Source organism: Trichoderma camerunense (assembly GCF_050948025.1).
Source record: "Trichoderma camerunense strain CBS 138272 chromosome Unknown V8C40scaffold_9, whole genome shotgun sequence".
Classification (NCBI taxonomy): Eukaryota; Fungi; Ascomycota; class Sordariomycetes; order Hypocreales; family Hypocreaceae; genus Trichoderma; species Trichoderma camerunense.
Window position 1 is genome coordinate 982,521 of NW_028145361.1, and position 20,600 is coordinate 1,003,120.

Sequence of the window (20,600 nt, forward strand, 5' to 3'; positions counted from 1 at the left end):
GCGCAACCAGGCGTCGAAGCTTAAGTGCGCAACTTTCCACTCTCCTAATTCTTTTTATTAATTGAAGAACCCCCTGGGTGTGTTTTCTTGATATCGGATCCCTGTAGAGCGCCTACCGCTGCGCTTTTAGTCCTTGTGGGCTGCCTTGTTTCGCCTTTTCCCTTTGCGCGCGGGGTGTGGTGTCGCGTATCGTTGCCCGCCCGGTACTCTGCAGGGGGGGAAAGCTTTGCCGGGTCCGAGGCGCAACCCAAGAATCGCTGTCAATGGGATGCCACGTCTTTGATGTTGTTATATTGCTTGCGAGATGGCTTAGCCACCGCTGTAAGATGGACATGGAGCTGATGCACAGCCAGAAGAGCGGTGGGAGAAGACAAAAAACCATGATAATCATAGACTGCCTCGAGAGATACTTTGAAAAGGTAATGATGTCCATTGCTGACCTAGGTACCATCTCGATTAGCCAGTGTAAGTGCGTTGGCATGCAGGAATGCCTATGCTTGCGGCGCAATCAGTGAGCTGAAGGTGTGGCACCGGCCGGAGGGGCGCGTAATGGCCCATTTTCGACTGTCCACTCTCTGACGGGGGAGCTTGCATCCCCGCCAGAAGTCTCATCACAAGGCTGTGAGCTGCAGCAGCTTCGGTCGCCACCGGCGGTTCATGAAGGGACGGAGCACGGAAGACGAGTGGGCTCCTTGCATTGGACCAAAAACGACATCTGTTAGCCGAGACTTATAACTAACATTACGTACCAAGCAGTGCATACCGTAATCGCTGGGGATGATTGGGTGGCGTTGGTGATGTGAGCAAAAAAAGGAGGGGGGATGGTTGAGGGCATCCCCAAGACTCTTGGCTTTGCGGAAACAAACTCCTTCCCGCGTGTAAGAGGTGTCAAATACGGCCCGGTTACACACATTGACAGAAAATTAAACGATTCAGGTGATCAAAGGCTGAATATTTTTGGTGCATGAGCAGAAGGAATTGGCATCGGCACGGCCGAAGTTGTAAATGCCTCGTGGTTGTATGGATTGCGCCATGACTCGATTGTGTCAAGGATGGTTGTTTGTCGGGAAGCAACCGAGGCTATTCCAGACGATGTGCATCGACCTTGTCTGTCATGTCTTTTCCCCGTAGTTTGACAGCCCAAAGTAGGTAGTCGCTGTCAGTTTAGAAGTTGGTATAAGTCGACGGATCACCACGGGAGGTGGAGAACCCGGGGTCGGAGGCGGGAATCGTGGGTCCGGGTCGTTTAGTCCGACCAAGCTGAGAGCGACGAGCCGAAGCGGGTGCCGAGTTGAAAGAGAAAACTTCCATTCATGGAAACTTTCTATGATGGATAAGCGGATCGAAGGATCTTCTCCTTCTCAGCTGGTCAAGGGTTGCCGCCAAGTTCTCTTGTTCTTTTGTTCCGTGCCTCGCCAACGGTTTCTCCAAACTGAGCTTAGCAGGCTCCGGGAGGAAGATGGATGCGACATTTTGGGAGCATCTCGACGCCTAAACGGTCATTTGTAAAAGTTGCCGAGTTGAAATTGTGTCGTTTTGTCAATTAATAGCGTCATTGTCGTGTTGCAACGGCTCGTCGGTGAATCCAAAATAGTATAGCATAGGTGTGGACAGGACGAAAAGAGTTGGGGGCCAGACTATAAAGGCAGTTCCGCCATGAGCATTAGTCCATTGCAGTCTATACCGCGGAGGCATGTGTGTGTTGTGGTGAGAAGTCATTGTTATTATACAAAAGTTGCTCGGGCCCAGAACTTGGCAATGACTCGGGGCATCTCGACATTTGGTCATGGCCTCCCAGGTCACCAGGCATCCCACCGGTGAAGCTGCTACAACCATAGCATTCACAGCAATTCTATAAGAGTCTTTCATCCTCCATGGTGTCCATACGTACCTCCTCTCCAAGCAATGGACAAGTCCAGACAAGTTGGTTCTCCTCTGAGATGCTCTGAAAGCACTGGCAGCCTAAAATTTCACAATCCCATTGGACGAACGAAATGCCTTTCGACTGGTCTTCTTGTTAAAAGAGATCCCCAAAGAGGCTGTGGCGTTGAAGGTGGGCTGGTGTTGGTGGCGCGTCCCGCTGTCGGCTACGTATCATTTCGCAGGGATATGTGGATGCATCGCTGCGCCTTAACCTGAGATGTGAAGCTGCCCAGAGAGACAAAGGCATTGCGCCTCTGAATGCGACTGCGCCAAGCGAGGCTGGAGGTGAATGAAGTGGCTGCTCGTGATGGATGTTTCTTGCAAGTTGTTTGTGCGTAGGAGGTAGTTGGAAGTTGATATGAGGTGGTCAAAGTTGGTACCTCAGGCGTGAATTTGGTACGTCCAGTGTTAGTGTAGGGTAAGTGCCGCCGTCAAAACCGCCGTGTTGGATGCATCCAAGGAGAATTTCCATGTACCCGCCCCAAGTATTAAATGTCCCGAGGGCGGTACCCCGTAATCTGTAAGGTACGGATCAGTGTCCGCGTGTCTGGCCTAATGAATCTCTCTTTGGTTAGTACCCGTCTACCAGGCCGCTACTTTCTAGGTAGACTGTATGCAACATGACTCTTAGCATTTGATACAATGATGCACGGCCCTATTTTTGCCTACTCGGTTAGCACCTGCAGTAATAAGGGAGCAGTAAAGCTATAGCGGTGTAATACAGGTACGGAGTAAGTAAGTACCTGTATCATACATGTTGAGCACTGCAGAAAGCAAGGTACTGCCCTACCTCTCAAGCAGGATCAGGAGATTTGCGCATATCAGTATTAGTCAGATCATGGCTACGACATCTCGCATGAAATCCTCCTCGCTTGATGACCTTTGAGCGAAAATCAAGAAAACGAAACAGAAAAAAAAGTCGGGCTCTCTACAGCTCTTACGGCTAGGCTGGCTGTTCAACACACCAAATGCGAGCAATACGGCGGTTGGCTGCGCCCCCTGCAGCAGGATCGCCCTAATCCGTAGCGCTGCCTATGTGCCGCTGGAATTGGACGGATTGGGCTCTATGGCGCGATCGGCCGCTTTAGAGGCATTTTGCCCCAAGCCATGCCATCATCAATGAGGGGATTTGTGAGACGGTAGTGATGGGAGATGCTCACGATGGCGGAAATGGCCATGATGCCGGCCTTGGTTAGAGCTTCTAGAAGAAAGTATAAGTAGAGCTGGATTCACCTGGAGGATGAGCGGATAATTAACAAACCTCAGATGCTTTGAGCAGCTTCCTGACTATATTCTTGATACCATTACCACTACAACGTCATAAACACCAGAAAAGCCATCATGGTCTTTGGACGAGACAAAGAGCCCAAACAGCAGGAGACTGCGGAGATTCCCGATCATCTCACTGACTTGCACTGCTTCACCGAAACTGAGGGCGTCGTGACAACCAGTAAGCCACCGGTGTGATGAACAAGCCTCATCATTGTGTGTTGCTATTAAAAAAAAGATACAAGAGATTGCTAATGCCATATTTCCTGTCTACTTTGTCTATAGCCATGATGGATCTCCCTGGTTACCGCATCGAGCAAGTCCTCGGCACAGTCTACGGCATCACAGTGCGGTCACGTAACATCGGCGCCAGCCTGGGAATGGTCATGAAGAGCATGGCTGGTGGAGAGCTTCGCTGGTTTACCTCCATGCTGTACTCGTGCCGAAACGACTCTATTAGTCGAGTAGTGGAGGAGTGCAAGAAGCGGGGAGGCAACGCCATCATCTGCCTGAGGTTTGATGCCGGTGATATGGGCGGCTTTGCACAGACGGCGGCGTATGGAACGGCGTGTCGGGTGGTCAAGATTGACGATCCGAATGTCCATGTCCCCCCTCAGCTGCAGGGCATGACACAGTAGCTGGAGTGGGTAGAATCCGGCGCTAGGAGAGGCTGATGGCGGACGAATCATGGCCATCTGGGGGTTGATTGTGAGTTGTGACTTGTGATTTTTGAGCATCAAGGCTGCGGTAGCCGAAGATGGTGGTGTGTATATCAGCCAATGTTGATACTTCGATTCATGAAGCTGAACGATTGGATGATGACAGCATGAGACTTGATAGGTTACTTGTCTCGTTATATCTGTCTGCTTCATTGGTTCATGTATTTTATGCTGATAACTTATTCTGTATTCATTCTGCGCTGTTGATTGAAATAGCCCTACTCTTACACCCTATGTGTGCCTTGTATGACCCGCGGCCAACACACAGCTAGGCATCTTTGACCGAAAAAAATAAAATAAAAAAATACGCCGTACATACAGACAGACTTACAAAAGAGAGAGGCAGCTTACAGCCAAGCAGGCCAAGCAGCCGCAAAAGAGTGTCTTGGGCGTCTTCGTATAAGCGGGTTGGCAGCATCTAGACTCCACTTCGGGCGGCGATCCATGCGGAGCCGCTAAGATATGGCAAATGGCAGCTCGAGGCGCAAGGCGATGCAATTTGGACGCCTTGTTTGCTGATTTGGCACTGCATCTATCAGATTAGAGCTCCATATCTGATGGACCTTGTATAACTAGGTGGATACAGGCAGAGTGAGACTGAGGCTGAAAAGCGCACATCTTCCAGTATAATTGGGTACATAGCTTATGTACATACATTCTCATAGGTACCTGATAAGGCGGCTTGCTTATCGCAGCTGACCAATTAAGCAGCTCCAGCGCTTCCTCTATGCTGTAGGAGGCAACAATAAGCAACCTTCCAACCTCTGAATAGCAACAACACCAACACCAACAACACCGGCAATTGACCGTCTTTCTGTCATTGCACCCCCTGCAGCACTCGCCACATCTCAATCTCGATCGATCGTTATTCGCAGGCTTACGATGCTGCGTGATCCAAGGCGTTATTCCATCTAACTGAGACGAGAACACGCAAGCAATCCCCCTTAGGACCGCAGCCCCCTGCGAGAGCTTCGTCTCCAGCATGGCGCCCGAACGATCCCCGTCGATGGATTCGCTCTCGTCCGTCTCGACGACCAGCATCGTCTTCGACCGAATACAGGAGGAGATGGAGAAGGGCAAAGTACCGCGAAAGGCCCGCGCCAGGCTTGGATACACCGACGTCTACGCTGAGGATCCCCTCAAGGAAGAAGCCTCCGACGACGCCGAGACCGAGGCCTTCTTGGGCTCAACCGGCGCGGGTCTGCAACGCCGGCCAATGGACAGGAAACTGCGCCGTATCCTCTGGATCGGCGCCCTCATCTTCGTTGCTGCCTGGATTGCGTCGCTCGTCGTCTTCGTCTCTAACGGATCGTACAAGCACGCAAGCGATGTGGAACACGACCCAGACGCCGACTCGAGAGGCTCCGGCAAGCCTGTCACCTTGGAGCAGCTGTATGATCGCTACTGGTCGGCGAAACAAAAGTCCATCAGCTGGATTGCAGGTCCTAATGGAGAAGACGGCCTGCTACTGGAGCGTGGAGCAGAGGGCAAGGATTATCTCGTCGTCGAGGATGTTCGGTCAGCTGTAGGAAACGAAACCGCTGCTGCTTTGGCAGAAGATGCCGATTCTCAGGTGGCCAAGTCTCGTACCCTCATGAAGAACGCCGATTTCGTATACGATGGCCAGACCTATGCACCTCAATGGCTGGAACCTAGCCCGGACCAGACAAAGGTCTTGATTGGTGTTTCTCGGGAGTCAGTCTGGAGACATTCCTTCACGGCCATCTACTTTGTTTTTGACGTGGAGACGCAAACCGCCGAGCCACTTATCCCTTCGGATGCGCAAGCTCGAGTTCAGCTCGCAGGCTGGAGCCCCAGGAGTGACTCCGTATCCTTTACCAGGGACAATAACCTCTACATCCGCCGCCTCACCGGTGACAATGAAATTACACAGATCACAAAAGATGGCGGCCCAGAATACTTCTATGGCATCCCCGATTGGGTGTATGAAGAGGAGGTGTTTAGTGGAAACTCTGCAACCTGGTGGTCTGAAGACGGGCAGTATCTGGCCTTCCTCCGAACCAACGAGACTGGCGTTCCCGAATACCCTGTGCAGTTCTTCATCTCGCGCCCGAGTGGTCACCCTCCTCCCAGTGGCGAGGAATCCTACCCTGAGGTCCAGCAAATCAAGTATCCCAAAGCCGGTGCGCACAACCCTGTTGTAGACCTCCAGTTTTACGATGTTGCCCACGGCGATGTGTTCTCGGTCACAACTGGGGACGAGTTTCCAGACGACGATCGCATCATCAATAGTCTCATCTGGGCCGGTGACAATGTCCTTGTCAAGCAAACCAATCGCATCAGCGATCATCTCAAAGTGATTCTCATCGATGTCGGTAAGCGCGAGGGCAAGACAATCAACAGCATCGATGTCGACAAGATTGATGGTGGCTGGTTCGAGATCTCCCACTCCATGACCTACGTGCCCGCAGACCCCGAGAATGGGCGACCAGAGGATGGATATGTAGATACCGTCATCCACGACGGCTATGAGCATATCGGATACTTTACGCCGCTGAACAACTCTGAGCCTATCATGCTCACCTCTGGACAGTGGGAAGTAGATGAAGCTCCCTCAGCCGTTGATCTCGTCAACAACCTCGTATACTTTGTAGCCACCAAGGAATCTTCTATCCAGCGCCACGTCTACTCTGTGAAGCTTGACGGCTCTGATTTGAAGCCTTTCACAGACATTTCCGCCGAGGCCTACTACCGAGCCTCCTTTTCTTCAGGAGCAGGCTACGCTCTACTCACCTACCGTGGACCCAAAATTCCCTACCAGAAAGTCGTGTCTACTCCGTCCAACAGTATCTCGTATGATGTTGTGGTCGAAGACAACGCCGAGCTCGCGGACCGTGCCAAGAGACACGAGCTCCCGGTTCTGAAATATGGAACGCTTGATCTCGGTGATGGAATCGTCGTCAACTACCTTGAGCGTCGTCCCCCGCACTTCGACCCTAAGAAGAAGTACCCCATTCTCTTCCAGCAGTACTCTGGACCCGGCTCTCAACAAGTCACCAAGACATTCGGCGTCGACTTCCAGGCCTACGTTGCCTCCAACCTCGGCTACCTGGTCATCACCGTAGACCCCAGAGGCACGGGCTTCCTCGGCCGCAAGCACCGAGTGCCAGTCCGCTCGCAGCTCGGTGTTCTTGAAGCTCAGGACCACATCGCGGCCGCACGCCACTTCGCATCCCTCGACTACGTAGACGAGACGCGTCTCGCCATCTGGGGCTGGTCATACGGCGGCTTCACCACGCTAAAGACGCTCGAGCAGGACGCTGGCCGGACGTTCTCCTATGGCATGGCCGTGGCGCCCGTCACCGACTGGCGCTTCTACGATAGCATCTACACGGAGCGGTACATGCGCACCCCTCAGGACAACGACAGGGGATACTCCCTCTCCAAGGTGTCTAATGCTACGGCCCTTGGCGAGAACAAGCGCTTCCTGCTTATGCATGGCGTTGCGGACGATAACGTGCACTTTCAGAACTCGCTCACGCTCTTGGATAGCCTGGATTTGGCCGGCGTGGAAAACTACGATGTGCATGTTTTCCCTGACAGCGACCATGGCATTTACTTTCATGGCGCAAACCGCATTGTATATGACAGTATGTTTTTTCTCCCCCTCCCACTCCCCCTTTTCACAACTCTCCTGTTTTCTTTTTTCCATGAGCTTCATATCTGGACGTGACTAATGATTCCATCTTAGAGCTGAATAACTGGCTTATCAACGCCTTTAACGGAGAGTGGCTCAAGATCTCGCATCCTAAGCCCAACGGCAAGAAGGTATAAATTTTATGTTTGATGTTTGTATTTTCGGGCATGGCGTATTATGTAGCAGCAGCCTTCTTGGATATGGCATAATAGAAACTGTTTTGTATAAATTACTCTTGAGATGAATATTTTGAGAGAGACGTCTGTGACTGCGTGTGAGAATACTAAGCCATGAATATGGCAACAGATCTATCTCCTCGATAGTGCTTCTACTAGAATCTCTAAGGTAAAAATCCCAAAGCAATCGCTTCGTAACAGAACCACATTACACAACTCCTCAACTTACACCATCACATAGTAATACAGTTTAAGAATCATCTCAGACGCAGACGTCGCAAAAATAAAAAAAGTAACAAAAAATGAATTGCCTATCATACACATTCCGCATCCTCGCAAATTTCATTTCTGCGTCACTCCCCCCCAAAAAGCTAAAAGGATTTTTTCTCCTCCATTCTAACTGCAAAGGAAATAGTGAAAAAAACAAAAAGAGAGCTCGTGATTAACGAGACTCTGGAGCCCAAGATCCTTCGCCTCCTCCAGACCATGATCCTTTTTCTTTATCTCTAACCATCATGATTCTTGATGAAGGAGTGTAAAAAAAAAGATGCTCACATATCATCAATCCTATATCGCCCTTCCAACTATCCATATCTCTCGCTCGAATAACAGCTAGCTATGCCGTAGCGGAAAATAATGATTACGCATTACATTTTAAGGAAGAAACGTGCTGCGTCTCGACCCAGCACCACACTGGCACACGCATCTAGTAATTGTAGCCAGTAGGTTGTGGCGCAAAGCCATTAGGTTGGCCATAAGGAGCTGGAGGAGCGGCTCCACCCGGGCCGGCGGTGATCATGAGTCGAGCGCCGCCCAGGATGGGCGTGTTATCCTCCGTCTTCTCGTGGTCCTTTTCCTTGGACTTGCGTGCCTCGTTGTCAGCCTTGAGCAGTGCAAGCTCCTTTGTCTGCTGAGCCAACATGTTGATCATGTAAGGCATGGTGAAGTCGTTGAGGCCATTGCGCCATGAGAGCTCAAGGACCAGATCGGGTCGAATGAGGTCATTGCAGGCATACAGCATGCCAGTGTAGCATTCGCGATGACCAATGTCAACAAACTAAATATACACGTTAGTCATTGTCAAGTTAAACACACATATTTTAGAGAGCAACATACATATCTGAGAAGGTCGTCGACAATATCGTTCTTTGCTGAAATGGCAGCGGTCTCGATGGCATCCTTGTAGAGCTTGTCCTGCTTCGACAGGGCAATGGACTTTTCCCAGCGCTTGTTCTTGCGGTAGATGCTGGCGGCAATTTGGCGGAAGAAGATGAGATCGTGCTTCTCCAGACGGCCAGCCAGCTCCATGGCATCGTAGTTGTCGTAGTTCTGCACAGAGTCACGTAGGGTCTTGTAGTCTTCCTCTTCAATCAGCAGGTCGTTGACGGCTTCGTTGACGATTCGCTTGTTCTGGCTCTGCACGTTCAAGAGGAACGGCTTGATCAGTGGCAGACTGTCATTCTTCTGGAACATCTTGACAACGCGGTTCACGTCAACACGGGCAGTGAGAGCAGCCAAGAGATCAGTCAGTAGTGACGGGTGCTGCTCAACGTAGAATCGGATGGCGCGGTAGTAGATCTCCAAGTTGGCAACCTTGACAACAATCTCCTTGAACTGCTGGTGATCCCACGAGTTCTCGGGTCGCTCGATAACGGTAAGAGCAGCGTTATCAAACTCGTCATAGTGGTAGTAACAGAAAACCAATTCAGGCCACAGATTAGCCTCCTCGCACGCTCGGATCATCTTGGGCATGTTGACTCTGGACCAGAAGATCTTGATGTGCTCCATAAGACGCTCGGGGTGGTACTTGGACAGGGCAATACCCAGCTCAGTGAACATGCCCATGTGGGCACGCTCAAGACCCAGGCCCTGCTCAAGGAGGCTGATGAGCTCATCAAAGTATCCGTTGTTCTCGTAGTCCTTGACAAGTTCTTGGAGTTGCTCGGCATCGACAATCAAGTTGAGACCGCAAATCTGGGCAAGTCTGAATTCCTTCTTGGTGACGCAAGCTTCGTGGACCTGCTTCCACACCTTGATGTTGTTGGCCTTGCGGGCGCACTCGACAGCGGCCTGGTAGTCGCTGAGATGCACAAGGGTGGTGGCCAGCTTGGCCCAGTTGGAGATGCTGCTGTAGAAGATCTTGGACGCCTCGTACAGGCCCTCTTCATAAGCCTTGTCACCAGACTCCTCAATGTTGGCGACGTTGGTTCCGCGCAGGAAGTCCTCCAACTCGGAAAGCTGTTCGAGTCTTGCGTAGCAGAAGGCAAGGGCCGTGTCAATGACTGGCTCCCGAAGAGTCTTGCGAGCCATGCGGAGATACTTGACGAGATCCTCGTTCTTTCCAGCATGCGTGGCAATCTCAATCACCTCGGCGTAGTTGGATGGGTCCTCAGCCTTGATGTATGATTCGATACCGTCGGAAACACGAAGGCCATCCAACTGAGCCTTTGCAACCTTGCTCCAAACCTCGGGAAGATCAACATCTTCAGCGTATGCCTGAGCACGGTCAATGCTGACGACATGCTCAACGAGGACATTGACAGCGGCAGACTTGTTATCAGCCTTCTTGTAAATCTCAAAGGCTTCTTCAAAGAGACCGACATCGATACAGGCAGTCGCAATTTCGTCAGCATTGTAGTTGTCCAGCTTGTGAACATAGTCCATGACACGGGCCTTGTCAGCCTTGGCAGCCGTGAACATGAGCAAGTTCTGCAAGTTCTGGTTGTCGCTGAACGGAGAAGGCTCAAGAACAATCTTCTCCAAAAGTTCAATAAGCTCCAGAGGCAGGTCATTCTCCAAGAAGCAGGAAACGGCAACAGACACCTTGGCGGGATCGGTGGACTCGGGAACAGCAGTTGCGGTGACCTGGTCGACAACTGATCGCCTGTGAATGTTGTTTTCGCTGAGGACAAAGCGCCAGAGCTCGGTATCCTCTCTCTCGAGCAGGTATCGAGCCTGTGCCCTGTACATGGAGTTCTCATTGGTGATGTTGACAAGCTCAAGATCGTTCTGGCCCTTGGAGTAGGCAATGTATGCCAGGTTGGGGTCGCGCTTCTCGCAGTATTTACCGACGACAAGGGTGTCGTATTGGTCGTTCTCCTTGAGGAACTTCTCGGGGTTGTTGTTGGAGTCAATGTAGATCTTGGCCAGAGCATTGTAGACAGCCTGCTGCTGGTTACCGGCCTGGAGGGTGGCCTCGAGGAAGGGCAGCAGAAGCTTCAAGCGGTTACGAGACTCAACCTCGGAGACAAGCTGGTCGATGTTGACCTGCTGGGCATCGACAGTGGCGAGAAGGTCCTTAATAATCTTCTCGTCGCAGTCAACGTCGAGCAATCCTCCGATGACGGCAGGAGTTCGGGATGGGTTGACACGCTGGACATAGGCCTCGATGGCCTGGAACTGCTGGTTCTGGTAGAGGAACAGAATCAAATCATGCACAAAGTTGAAACGGTCGCACACGATGATGAGAGGCAGCTGCTCCGGGAGCTTGGCTTCCTTCAAAAAGTTCTTGACCTTCTCAGGGTTGTAGTGAGTGCTGTCACGGCAGATGCGTTCCACCTCGTTAAACTGGCCCATCTTGGTAGCAGCCTCGATGTACTTGAAGTGAACATCAGGGTCCTCGGAGAGGTTGACAATGCTGCCAAGGTAATAGAAGAGACCTTCGGCAGTCTTGTACTTTTCAAAGAGATCAATCAAGCGCACAGCACCGAGGAGCTCCGAGTACTTTGTGGCAATGTTGACAACGGATTGCAAGTTCTGGCGAATGTTGTGCTTCATCATGGCATCAAGACAGTCCAGAGACTGCTCAACAGAGAGCTTGCCAAAGAAGGTGGACAGCCACTCAGGGTTGAAGTTGGCACTGCCAGGAATGTTGACAATGACACGCTTGATGGCCTCGGGATCTTCATACAGCTCGAGAGCCTTCTGGGCCAAGCCAGCCTGTTCGCACAGTTGGGCGATTCGACCCTTGTCAAAGTGTGTGAACATGTCGTTACCGAGGATAGCGTCAGCCACCTGAGGAGCGTGCATCAGGTTCATCTCCAGAAGGCGAGTCTGGAGACGAGCATGCTCAGGCTTGTTCTCCTTGAGAGCATCGAGGAGAAAGGCAGTGGCTTGCTGGACCATACCCTGAGACTGGAAGATATCGCAGACTCGCTCGAGGTCAACCAGAGCGCCGCCCTCGTGGTTGGCGAGAGCAGTGGCAAACTCAGTTCCCTTGTCGGGGTTGGTTCGAATGATGTGCTGGAGAAGCTGAATATAATCGGGCTGGTATCCGGATTGAGCAGCATACGGAAGAATCTTTTCAAACTGGCCAGTCTCGGCAAGGCCAGCAACGGCCTTGTGGTGGACCTTGGCCTGGAGGTAGATGCTCAGGGCCAAGTTGACATCGTACGGGCGCACCATGTCACCGAGCTGCTCGGAGCAGTCCAGCTTGCCCTCCTTGAACCACTTTTCGAGGAGGTGTTTTCGGTTTTGCTGCAGCACAGGCTGGGCCAGCTCAAGTGTTTCATGCATGTTCAGCGCGCCCTTGTCGAGCAGCATTCCGAAGTACTGCAGTGTAATAGCCATCTGGCCAGGCTGGGTGGGGAGGCGCTTGAATTTCTCGATCGTGTCGGCCGTACGCAAGAATCCGCGGGGTGAGCCGGCAGCAACCTTGGCAGCCTCGAGGTAGTTTCCGCTGTTGAAGAGCTGATCGAACTGCTTCGCGTAAAGGTTATCGGCACCAGGAAGGCCAGCTCTTGAGGCCAGCTTGATGGCAATCTCTGTGTTGGCGGGATTCTCGAGCAAGTAGGGGATGATGGTGGTATCATCGATGGTGACGAAAAGGACCTGACCCTTGCGGTTGATACCCACAAGGCCAGAAGACTCATCGTCAGCGCAGCTGGTGAAGATGGTCTCGCTAGAGATGCGGTTGATGAAGATTGACGAGCCCGTCTCGAGATCGTACAAGTGGATGAAGCCGTACTTGGTGACCATGAAGATGACACCGTACTTTTGTGAGACTTGTAAAGCAACTGGGAAGTCGTTTGTGGCCTCGGGGGGGAAGAAGATATCGACTGCCTTCTTCTGGAAGACTGGGTTCGAATCTGGGTGGTCAACCTCGACAATGTGCAGCTTGGCGCCGGTGGCTGTGCGGACAGCAAAGCTGAAGATTTTGGTGTCCTGAGGAGCACCGTCCAGTCTCAAGGTGCCGAAGCCAGCAGCGTGTCCTTCAATGGCCTGACTAATGCCACGGTCTTTGGAGTAGAGCTGCATGGCACCAACCACTCGGCCCTGCTGAGAGGAGATTCCCACAACCACCATCCACTTTCCATCGCTATTAACTCGGTAGTTGATGATTTGGCAGCCCTATCACTTTGAGTTAGTCGGGAAGGGGGGGAGAGGGAAATACAGGCGGGTAAGTTAACGCACGTTGAGGTTGGCGTTGCGCTCGAAGACCTTGACGGGCGCATCCTGGGCGGCGTCATAGACGTCCCAGTGGTAGACACTGCTGGTTGTGATGAGGCCCAGAGTGGATTCGCTGATCCACTTCCAGAACTGAACATCCTCGTTCATTGTGCAGGACTTGAGCTTCTTCTTCTGCTCAAGGTCGAAGATCTGGAGGGTCCGGGACTGGGCCTTGAGGGCAATGACTTGCTTGTTCCAGTGCATGACAGCACTGTCGGCCTTGATAGGCCGGCGCGTTACGTGGTTGCCATTCTTGAGCTCGACAATGACAACTTCGGGCTGTGCGGCTTCGTTCTTCTTCTCCCGAATGCAAACGAAGGAGTCGGACTCTAGTGTCTGTTTGAGAGCAACGACACGAGCGAGTCAGCATCTTGTTTTTAAGAGAAAACACAACAGAGAATAGAGAGGACAGAGTGACTTTGACTTACGCAGGAGTTGAAGCCGATGGAGGCCGTGTCCACGCCTAGGCTGCTGAGCTGCACCAGCTCCTGGAATTTGATGGGTAGAGGCGCCATTGCGCCAGTGAAGCCAAGAATGAGATAGTATGGGCCGTCGTCGACTCGGTACTCCTAGGGAAGCCGCCTGTCGAAATTGCCGCGGCTCACAGAGTCGGTGTTGAGGCTGGGGAGAGCTAGCTTGAGGCTCGAGGGGCGGATGGAGAGGCCGTCGACAGCTTCCATGCGCCAAGCGGCACAAACGGACTGACTAAAACGGGGGAAAAAGGATCGAAGCGAAGAAAAAGAAAAAGGAAGAGCGGCAGCAGGCGAGTCGCGATGATGCCCTGCCGATGCGATGGGGAGGGTTGATTGGCGAAAAGAGGAGAGATTTGGTTGGTTTTGGTGAGGGTAAAGGAGAAGTGGCAGGTCACCTCGCATTAACTGCCAGACTATTAGGTACGTAGTTAGCAGCAGCAGCCCACAATGCACTGCACTGGTCCAGTGAATTGGTCGTCAACAAAAGACACTTGGAAGCAGCAAGGTGGCAGGACTGATTACGTGGAGGAGCGAGGACCCGGCCCGGCCAATCGCAGCGCGCGGGTGCACCAAAGATCCGCTCCGGGCGCGCTAGGCCGCACGTGAATGTCATTGACAGTGAATCGCGGCCAGGGGAAGCTCTCGATTGGAGGATGCAAGCAATTGAGCTGCACCAAGAAGAAGACAATGCAAAATGATAGCTTGGTAGTGTTGAAACTTGACTCTATTCCACAATTCTCACCTTTATGTGCAGCCTCTACGCGTGGTGGGATGGGCAATTGTCGTCAATTTCCTTTGCCTGACAAGGCTCAGCTCACACGCGGCAGTTTGCATTATTGAGCTCCCCAGTTTTTTTTGGCGGCAGCCAAGTCAGCGCAATTTCTCGTCAAACAATCAGCCATTGAACATGAACCCAGGCAGCGACATTCTCAATTGATGTGAAAAGCGACTGCCTGGAAGGACGTCCAGCTGATATTGTCATTCCTCATTGCCTCTTGTTAGCCAGCGAGCCTCTAATCATGGATACCCAAGGCTACCTACTGTAATTTCATGCTCATTATTGTCAAGTGCTGAAGAGTGGCTGCAACCAGGTTTCACTTTGTTTCACCCTTGTTTATCCTGCCTGCTAAAAATACAGACACCCCGGTCCGTCTCCCGGCTTTTACGGATCAAAGCGACATGGCCGTTGCGATTGGGATCATGCACGGCTGCGGATACTTCATTGCTGGGTTTAAACCATGAACCCGTGGGATGCACGTACTGTAATCACCATCACCAGGATGAGGCTACTATCTCATTATATCACTTCGACTTGAGGTAGATGCACTAAACACTATTGCATCATTGACACATAATAAAAGAGCACAATCCTAGTCTCTATGTGTATGTATTTAATTTTGTTGATACATGTATTTAGATTAACGCTGGCTTGAAGAGAGAAAGAGGTCGACCGTGAACGCCAACAACGCCATAGTTTCCGCCCAACACAGTTTGCATATACGCCACAGATCTCGCCAAACTAGATCTTCATCGTCATAGGAAGAGGCGGTTGACATTGGTCATTTAGAATGAACCCGTATGTCATCCAAGATGTTCTCGATCCAGGTGGTGCGTAACCGCAGCCTCGTCTCCTTTAAACGCCTCACAAATCGGGCAAACAACCGTGCTTTCATCTAACCGAGCACCTCCGGCTTCACTAGAAGACGCGCTGGTTGTTGGCGCATCTAAATCCGGCATGTAGTCTGCCAGACTTCTCGGCGGCGGCCCCTCCAGATACTCAAAGTCGTCATCATTTCTGATGTCTGTATACCGGCTGCTGAATCTTGAGTTTGACGCATTCGAAGCGCTTGGAGCCCCCTCCGTCCCGTTTGATGGCTCTGAAGACCCGTCATCAAGCCTTTGCACTCTACCTATTTGGCCGTTCTGTAATCTGACTTTGATGCCGCGAGGATGGTCTCCCGATGTGAGAACATCCTGAACAACTCCTTGCGTTTCTCGGCCCGTCGGCTGGTCTTCCTTTAGAATGATAAAAACTGTAGCACCAGGCACCACCTGTCTAGAGGTTGGTACAGTCCCAGCTGCTTGCTGCGGCGTCCCAGGTGCTCGTCGACCTAAGTTTGAGGATCTCCCTCCCCGGCCCCGGCCTCGGGGCTGGTTTTGTCCAGAGGGTCGAGGCTGACGATTGCGTGGCCTGTTCATTGCCCAAAAAGATTCATATCCAAGGAGTTCTTCGGAGGGGGTGCAAACGGAAAAGGCATGGAACTCTATCCAATTTTTCGTTTGCATTGTCGATTGCCGGCTGATTTCACGCCATTAGTCAGCATCTCTTCAGCATTATTACTGCCAGAGCACAGCGTCTGTTATGGTCGCCCATCAAGCCAGCGCAATGTTGATCAAAGGTCACCGTCTCTGTAATAATGCATACGTAGCCGGATAACCTTTTCCTACTGGCATTAGTTCTAATGACCAGACGAGAGCCCGAGTAGATGCATCGGCAATACTGAGTACAAGTTACAGTCACCAAACCAAAGTACACTACGAGCTAGCACAGCCAATTCTTACTACCCGGCAATATTTCCACTGCCAACTGTGCTTTGCCTTAAGGATATCATGTCTTTACAACCTAAAGAGAGCCAATGATGTAATGAATCGGGAACTTTCCGTCTATGCAATTGTGTTTTTCCAGTTTTACTTTATAAATTGGGTATCTCTCCCGAGGGCTTACATCATTTCGAATCCAACAATACCAACACTCCATGTATTAAAGCCATCTCTAGCGTCATAGATACAGACATGTATGCACGGCGACCCTGATAGTTAACTATATATCTCTATCACAACGACTTATGTTACTTGTGCCACAACGGATTCTAGCTCTAAATTAATAGCGAAATCGAAGAACTATGACCGATTCTTACAGCGAAGCTAGAAGCAGGACAGTATAGATGAAATGTGGATAGAGATGATGATTGTATCGGCCCGCCGGAAGAGGAGGACAACGAATACTGTCAGCATCATCAACATTGAGTATATACGTCATGATGTCGAATATTTGACAATTGAATGATAGAAATCCATTGTAATTGAATCTTTGTGGCGGCTGATTGTGCTTTTGACAGCTGCCGACCGAGAATCGGAATCACATGGGAGTGACCTCAGAGGTAAATCAGCAAGACCCAATGACGACAGTCACTCGACGTCTCCGAGAAAAAAGAAGAGAGAGAAATCAAAGAGTATCCGAAGTCAAAGGTGGAGAAGATCAAGTATAAATACCGTACTTTCTCCCAAGGTTTCCATTTGTGTATGCACTTCCTATCATCAACTCATTGAATACAGTTTACAACAGCAACTTAAACGCACACAGATACCATGGCGGATAACACTAACCCCGGAAACTTTGCCAACCGGTATGATAACAAAAGCGAGTTGCAATTTAAACCACTGACTAATTTTTGGAAGCCCCAAGGAGGAAGTGCAATCGATTGCATCCAAGGGTGGACAGGCGAGTCACCAGGGCGGCTTTGCTTCCATGGACCCTGACAAGCAGGTTTGTTAGCACTCGAGGTGGAATGGAAAGATATTGTTACTAACCCAACTGTTGTAGCGCGAAATTGCGTCCAAGGGTGGCCAGGCCTCTGGAGGATCTTTTGAGCCCGGAAGCAAGAAAGCTCAAGAGGCGGGCCGCAAGGGTGGTTTGCAGTAAAGCATGAGTGTGACTCTAGTGTCGATTCACTGGTTTTCAGTGAGATATATCTCTTAATGTAGATAAATAAATACACACTAGCAATGCTGCTCTAACACAAACTGCTTGGTCCTGCGTTCGTTCAAACTCACCTTCGATGCTGGTCTAACTACATAAAAAATTTGATTCAATGATAGGGGCAAAAGCTGCTTGTGGTTGTAGGCTCATCGGATACATAAAGCGGCGGCGATCTAGGCGCGCGACTCAATCATACCTTGTTCTGCCAACGGCCATTGGTGTTGTCCGAAATTACGCAGGCATTGCTTATACATATTGTCAACAATTCTACGAGGGTCTCCTGTCACGATTGCCGAACATCATGTGGTTTTCACGAATCTCGATTTGGCAATGGGCAACCCCACGTTCATCGTTTTCTTACCACGTCTCGTCAACTACCATTTGATCAAATCGTTGATCATTGTCAAGAACTGTATGTTGCCCTCAACTATGTCGCTGCATGTTTTTTGTAACCACTATTTTAGTAAATCTTCCTCGTGTCCAAAGTGCAAACGCTAATACTCAAGTGTGGTGTCCCGGAAAAGATTTGGACTACCGCATCGAACTTACACCTAATCCAACAGCATTTCAGACCTTAGTATTTGAAGAACACATGATTTTCACCTGTTTTTGTCGCTTGTATCCAATAAATGACCGCATGTTTGCAAAACGCAATCCCAATGAACTCACAGAAAGGGATCTCTCATTCTTCATCGGAGGCTCTTTCGTTCTCTCTCGCCTGAGCCGGTGGTCTTTTTGAAGAATTTGTGAGATACGCAGATAGTTATCTGTATTTTTATATAAATTTGGTATTCATGTGAGACCAGTACATTGCCTATTGCATGTAGATTTCAAGAGATTATTACTCTGTATGTGTGAGCTTAATGATACCGAAAGCATAACAAAGCTGCACAGCCTGAATTAATGTTATATAGCCTAGAAATCAAGATATACCTGATCTTTTTAAGCGATTAGCCTTAAATTGTCTCTTAAACTATGGTCGCAGTTGTGTGGTGGTAATGAGATTCTGGCTATTGTAAGTGCTGTATTGCCGCTCTTGGCTAGCTAGTGTGCCTTGAGTATGCCCGTTTGTGAATATTGAGGGATACGAGCAACAGTCACGCAACGGCATGGTATAAACGATAGTCAACACATCAACAGAAGCATAGAATTGCTTTATACACTATGAGCGAAAGTTTCGAGATCTTGAAGCTTTGTGCTGTCAACAAGGGCACTCGGTGTTCGATCTGGAGCAACGCGTTGTAAAGCTGTTTCATGAGATTACTCCTATTCTCTCAATAGTCAATTCTGTATTAAGGGGAGATTTAAATTGTTCGTAAGTATTTCGGAGTAATATACGGAAACTGTTGCATTCGGTGCTGTCACTCGGAGTAAAGCCAGGGTAATCGGCAATTTGAATAAGCTTATGAACCAGAGGAGTTTAATGTCATCCAATCAACAGCCGTGACTGTGCCTAATTGATACGTTTCGAGCAATTCCAATGTGTCAAACTTTATATCATGAAAGGCCCTAATTATGCATGTAAGATACATTTCTTCCAATGTCCACCCCATGTCAGTCGCAATTTGGCATGAAGAGGTATTCCCCTCCTAACTCCTCCCGGGCCTCTTCCTTGCAAAGCTTCTATGGATGAAGTAATAAACGTAAATTTATAATCGCTTGCTCTGATATTTTCAAGGTTGCATTGCCATATCACTATCTAATATAAACTGATCCTTTTCAAATCTCATCAATAGTGCGTATGTCATAGACAATTCTGTCCTCCTACAGTTTTAGAGATCTAAATCTCTCAAGTTTCAAATAGATACTATTAAATCGATTAGGAAAGTCAAAGGCGGGCTAATACATCGGATATTTTCATGGCAATATATAGATATATATCTTTGTAACATCGTTCCAGACACAATTCAGCCTAATTATAGTCCTATTCAATCAGATGTAACAAATTCCCTTTTATGATGGGCCTTGAGAAAGGATTCGGGACAATTCATATTTGGCCGATGAATAGATTAATTTACGGCATACCACAATAGGCATTACAAATCCTTAGAAATGACACGCCTTCATCAGACGGAAAGGTGTGATTGAATGACTTGTTTTTGCAAATATAAGATGGCTTGGATCAGTTTTCTAATCACAGACGTCTACTCAATCCCCAAGGCTCGAAGCAAGTTCACTACATTAAACTCTTTCACGGTCCCAAAATGAAGTTCATTCGGATTTTACCTGTTATCTTGCCAGTGGCCGTAGCTCAAACCAGCTGCGAACAGTATGCAGTATTCACTGGTGGCAATGGCTATTCAGTCAGCAACAATCTCTGGGGGCAATCTGCCGGTAGTGGCTTCGGCTGCATCACTGTAAACTCACTCAACTCAGCTGCCTCGTGGCATGCAGACTGGCAGTGGTCTGGTGGCCAAAACAACGTCAAGTCCTATCCCAATGTTCAAATCGCCATTCCCCAAAAGAGAATTGTCAACAGCATCGGCAGCATGCCCACCACTGCTAGCTGGAGCTACACGGGGAGCAACCTTCGCGCCGATGTAGCTTATGATCTCTTCACTGCATCAAATCCCAACCATGTCACTTATTCCGGAGACTACGAGCTCATGATCTGGCAAGTCTTAGAAGCCACCTTTCCCGATATTTGACTAACCACAAATTCATTTTTAGGCTGGCAAGATACGGAGACATTGGCCCCATTGGGTCTTCTCAGGGTACAGTGAACATCAATGGTCAGAGCTGGACGCTCTACTACGGCTTCAACGGAGCCATGCAAGTGTATAGCTTTGTGGCTCCCAGCACTGTCACCAATTGGAGTGGAGATGTGAAGAACTTCTTCAACTACCTTCGAGACAACAAAGGATACCCGGCATCAAGCCAATATGTCCTCAGTATGTGGCCCTCATATTTAGTTCACTCAAAGATGCTTTACGTTCGTACTAACCATGCGCCTCATAGGTTACCAATTTGGTACTGAGCCTTTTACAGGAAGTGGGACGCTGAATGTAAATTCCTGGACCGCATCTATCAACTAAGGCAAACGTGTTGCAGAGTGCAGTTAGTATATACTATTTAGTTCAAATAATTGAAATGTATCTATTTGCTCCTCCTTATAGTACTAGTATGGAGTCAGCCAATCATCTGATACCATGAGCGACATGCTACGATATCGGC

The 20,600-nt window shown here is 49.9% G+C and overlaps 8 protein-coding genes across 8 annotated transcripts; 5 read left to right on the top strand and 3 right to left on the bottom strand.

Moving 5' to 3' along the window:
* Positions 1–843: 843 nt before the first annotated feature.
* On the bottom strand, positions 844–2,371 carry V8C40DRAFT_245653 (uncharacterized protein; the record flags this gene model as incomplete). The annotated part of the gene is made up of 1 exon (XM_083215951.1): positions 844–2,371. A coding segment is annotated over exon 1 (326 nt), but the record flags the coding sequence as incomplete, so codon positions are not given.
* An 893-nt stretch (positions 2,372–3,264) lies between these two features.
* On the top strand, positions 3,265–3,830 carry V8C40DRAFT_266047 (YbjQ family protein; the record flags this gene model as incomplete). The annotated part of the gene is made up of 2 exons (XM_083219702.1): positions 3,265–3,373; positions 3,478–3,830. 2 exons carry the CDS (start codon positions 3,265–3,267, stop codon positions 3,828–3,830), a joined length of 462 nt encoding a protein of 153 aa, XP_083073175.1.
* Positions 3,831–4,330: 500 nt separating this feature from the next.
* V8C40DRAFT_226298 (dipeptidyl aminopeptidase) lies at positions 4,331–7,787 on the top strand. The gene is made up of 2 exons (XM_083212270.1): positions 4,331–7,522; positions 7,624–7,787. The coding sequence occupies exons 1-2, from the start codon at positions 4,894–4,896 to the stop codon at positions 7,704–7,706; spliced, it is 2,712 nt and encodes a 903-aa protein (XP_083073176.1). The 5' UTR covers positions 4,331–4,893; the 3' UTR covers positions 7,707–7,787.
* A 42-nt stretch (positions 7,788–7,829) lies between these two features.
* V8C40DRAFT_245657 (clathrin heavy chain) lies at positions 7,830–14,142 on the bottom strand. The gene is made up of 4 exons (XM_083215952.1): positions 13,622–14,142; positions 13,158–13,529; positions 8,862–13,094; positions 7,830–8,802 (listed from the first exon to the last, which is right to left on the bottom strand). Exons 1-4 carry the CDS (start codon positions 13,706–13,708, stop codon positions 8,452–8,454), a joined length of 5,043 nt encoding a protein of 1,680 aa, XP_083073177.1. The 5' UTR covers positions 13,709–14,142; the 3' UTR covers positions 7,830–8,451.
* Positions 14,143–15,004: 862 nt separating this feature from the next.
* Positions 15,005–15,985, bottom strand: V8C40DRAFT_245659 (YwbE family protein). Its single transcript, XM_083215953.1, has one exon. The coding sequence runs from the start codon at positions 15,950–15,952 to the stop codon at positions 15,248–15,250; it is 705 nt and encodes a 234-aa protein (XP_083073178.1). The 5' UTR covers positions 15,953–15,985; the 3' UTR covers positions 15,005–15,247.
* A 1,015-nt stretch (positions 15,986–17,000) lies between these two features.
* V8C40DRAFT_245660 (con-10 family general stress protein) lies at positions 17,001–17,371 on the top strand (the record flags this gene model as incomplete). Its single annotated transcript, XM_083215954.1, has 3 exons — positions 17,001–17,073; positions 17,126–17,213; positions 17,271–17,371. Exons 1-3 carry the CDS (start codon positions 17,036–17,038, stop codon positions 17,367–17,369), a joined length of 225 nt encoding a protein of 74 aa, XP_083073179.1. The 5' UTR covers positions 17,001–17,035.
* A 2,216-nt stretch (positions 17,372–19,587) lies between these two features.
* V8C40DRAFT_287605 (concanavalin A-like lectin/glucanase domain-containing protein) lies at positions 19,588–20,074 on the top strand (the record flags this gene model as incomplete). Its single annotated transcript, XM_083222740.1, has 1 exon — positions 19,588–20,074. The coding sequence occupies exon 1, from the start codon at positions 19,631–19,633 to the stop codon at positions 20,072–20,074; it is 444 nt and encodes a 147-aa protein (XP_083073180.1). The 5' UTR covers positions 19,588–19,630.
* A 72-nt stretch (positions 20,075–20,146) lies between these two features.
* V8C40DRAFT_287607 (concanavalin A-like lectin/glucanase domain-containing protein) lies at positions 20,147–20,461 on the top strand (the record flags this gene model as incomplete). Its single annotated transcript, XM_083222741.1, has 2 exons — positions 20,147–20,317; positions 20,385–20,461. Exons 1-2 carry the CDS (start codon positions 20,197–20,199, stop codon positions 20,459–20,461), a joined length of 198 nt encoding a protein of 65 aa, XP_083073181.1. The 5' UTR covers positions 20,147–20,196.
* Positions 20,462–20,600: the final 139 nt, after the last annotated feature.

Coding starts and splice junctions, on each gene's coding strand:
- V8C40DRAFT_245659 (XM_083215953.1), bottom strand. CDS start 15,952: ATGCAAACGAAAAATTGGATAGAGTTCCATGCCTTTTCCGTTTGCACC.
- V8C40DRAFT_226298 (XM_083212270.1), top strand. CDS start 4,894: ATGGCGCCCGAACGATCCCCGTCGATGGATTCGCTCTCGTCCGTCTCG. Junction 7,523..7,623: donor AAACCGCATTGTATATGACA/GTATGTTTTTTC, acceptor ATTCCATCTTAG/AGCTGAATAACTGGCTTATC.
- V8C40DRAFT_245657 (XM_083215952.1), bottom strand. CDS start 13,708: ATGGCGCCTCTACCCATCAAATTCCAGGAGCTGGTGCAGCTCAGCAGC. Junction 13,095..13,157: donor AGCGCAACGCCAACCTCAAC/GTGCGTTAACTT, acceptor TCAAAGTGATAG/GGCTGCCAAATCATCAACTA. Junction 8,803..8,861: donor TCGACGACCTTCTCAGATAT/GTATGTTGCTCT, acceptor GTGTATATTTAG/TTTGTTGACATTGGTCATCG.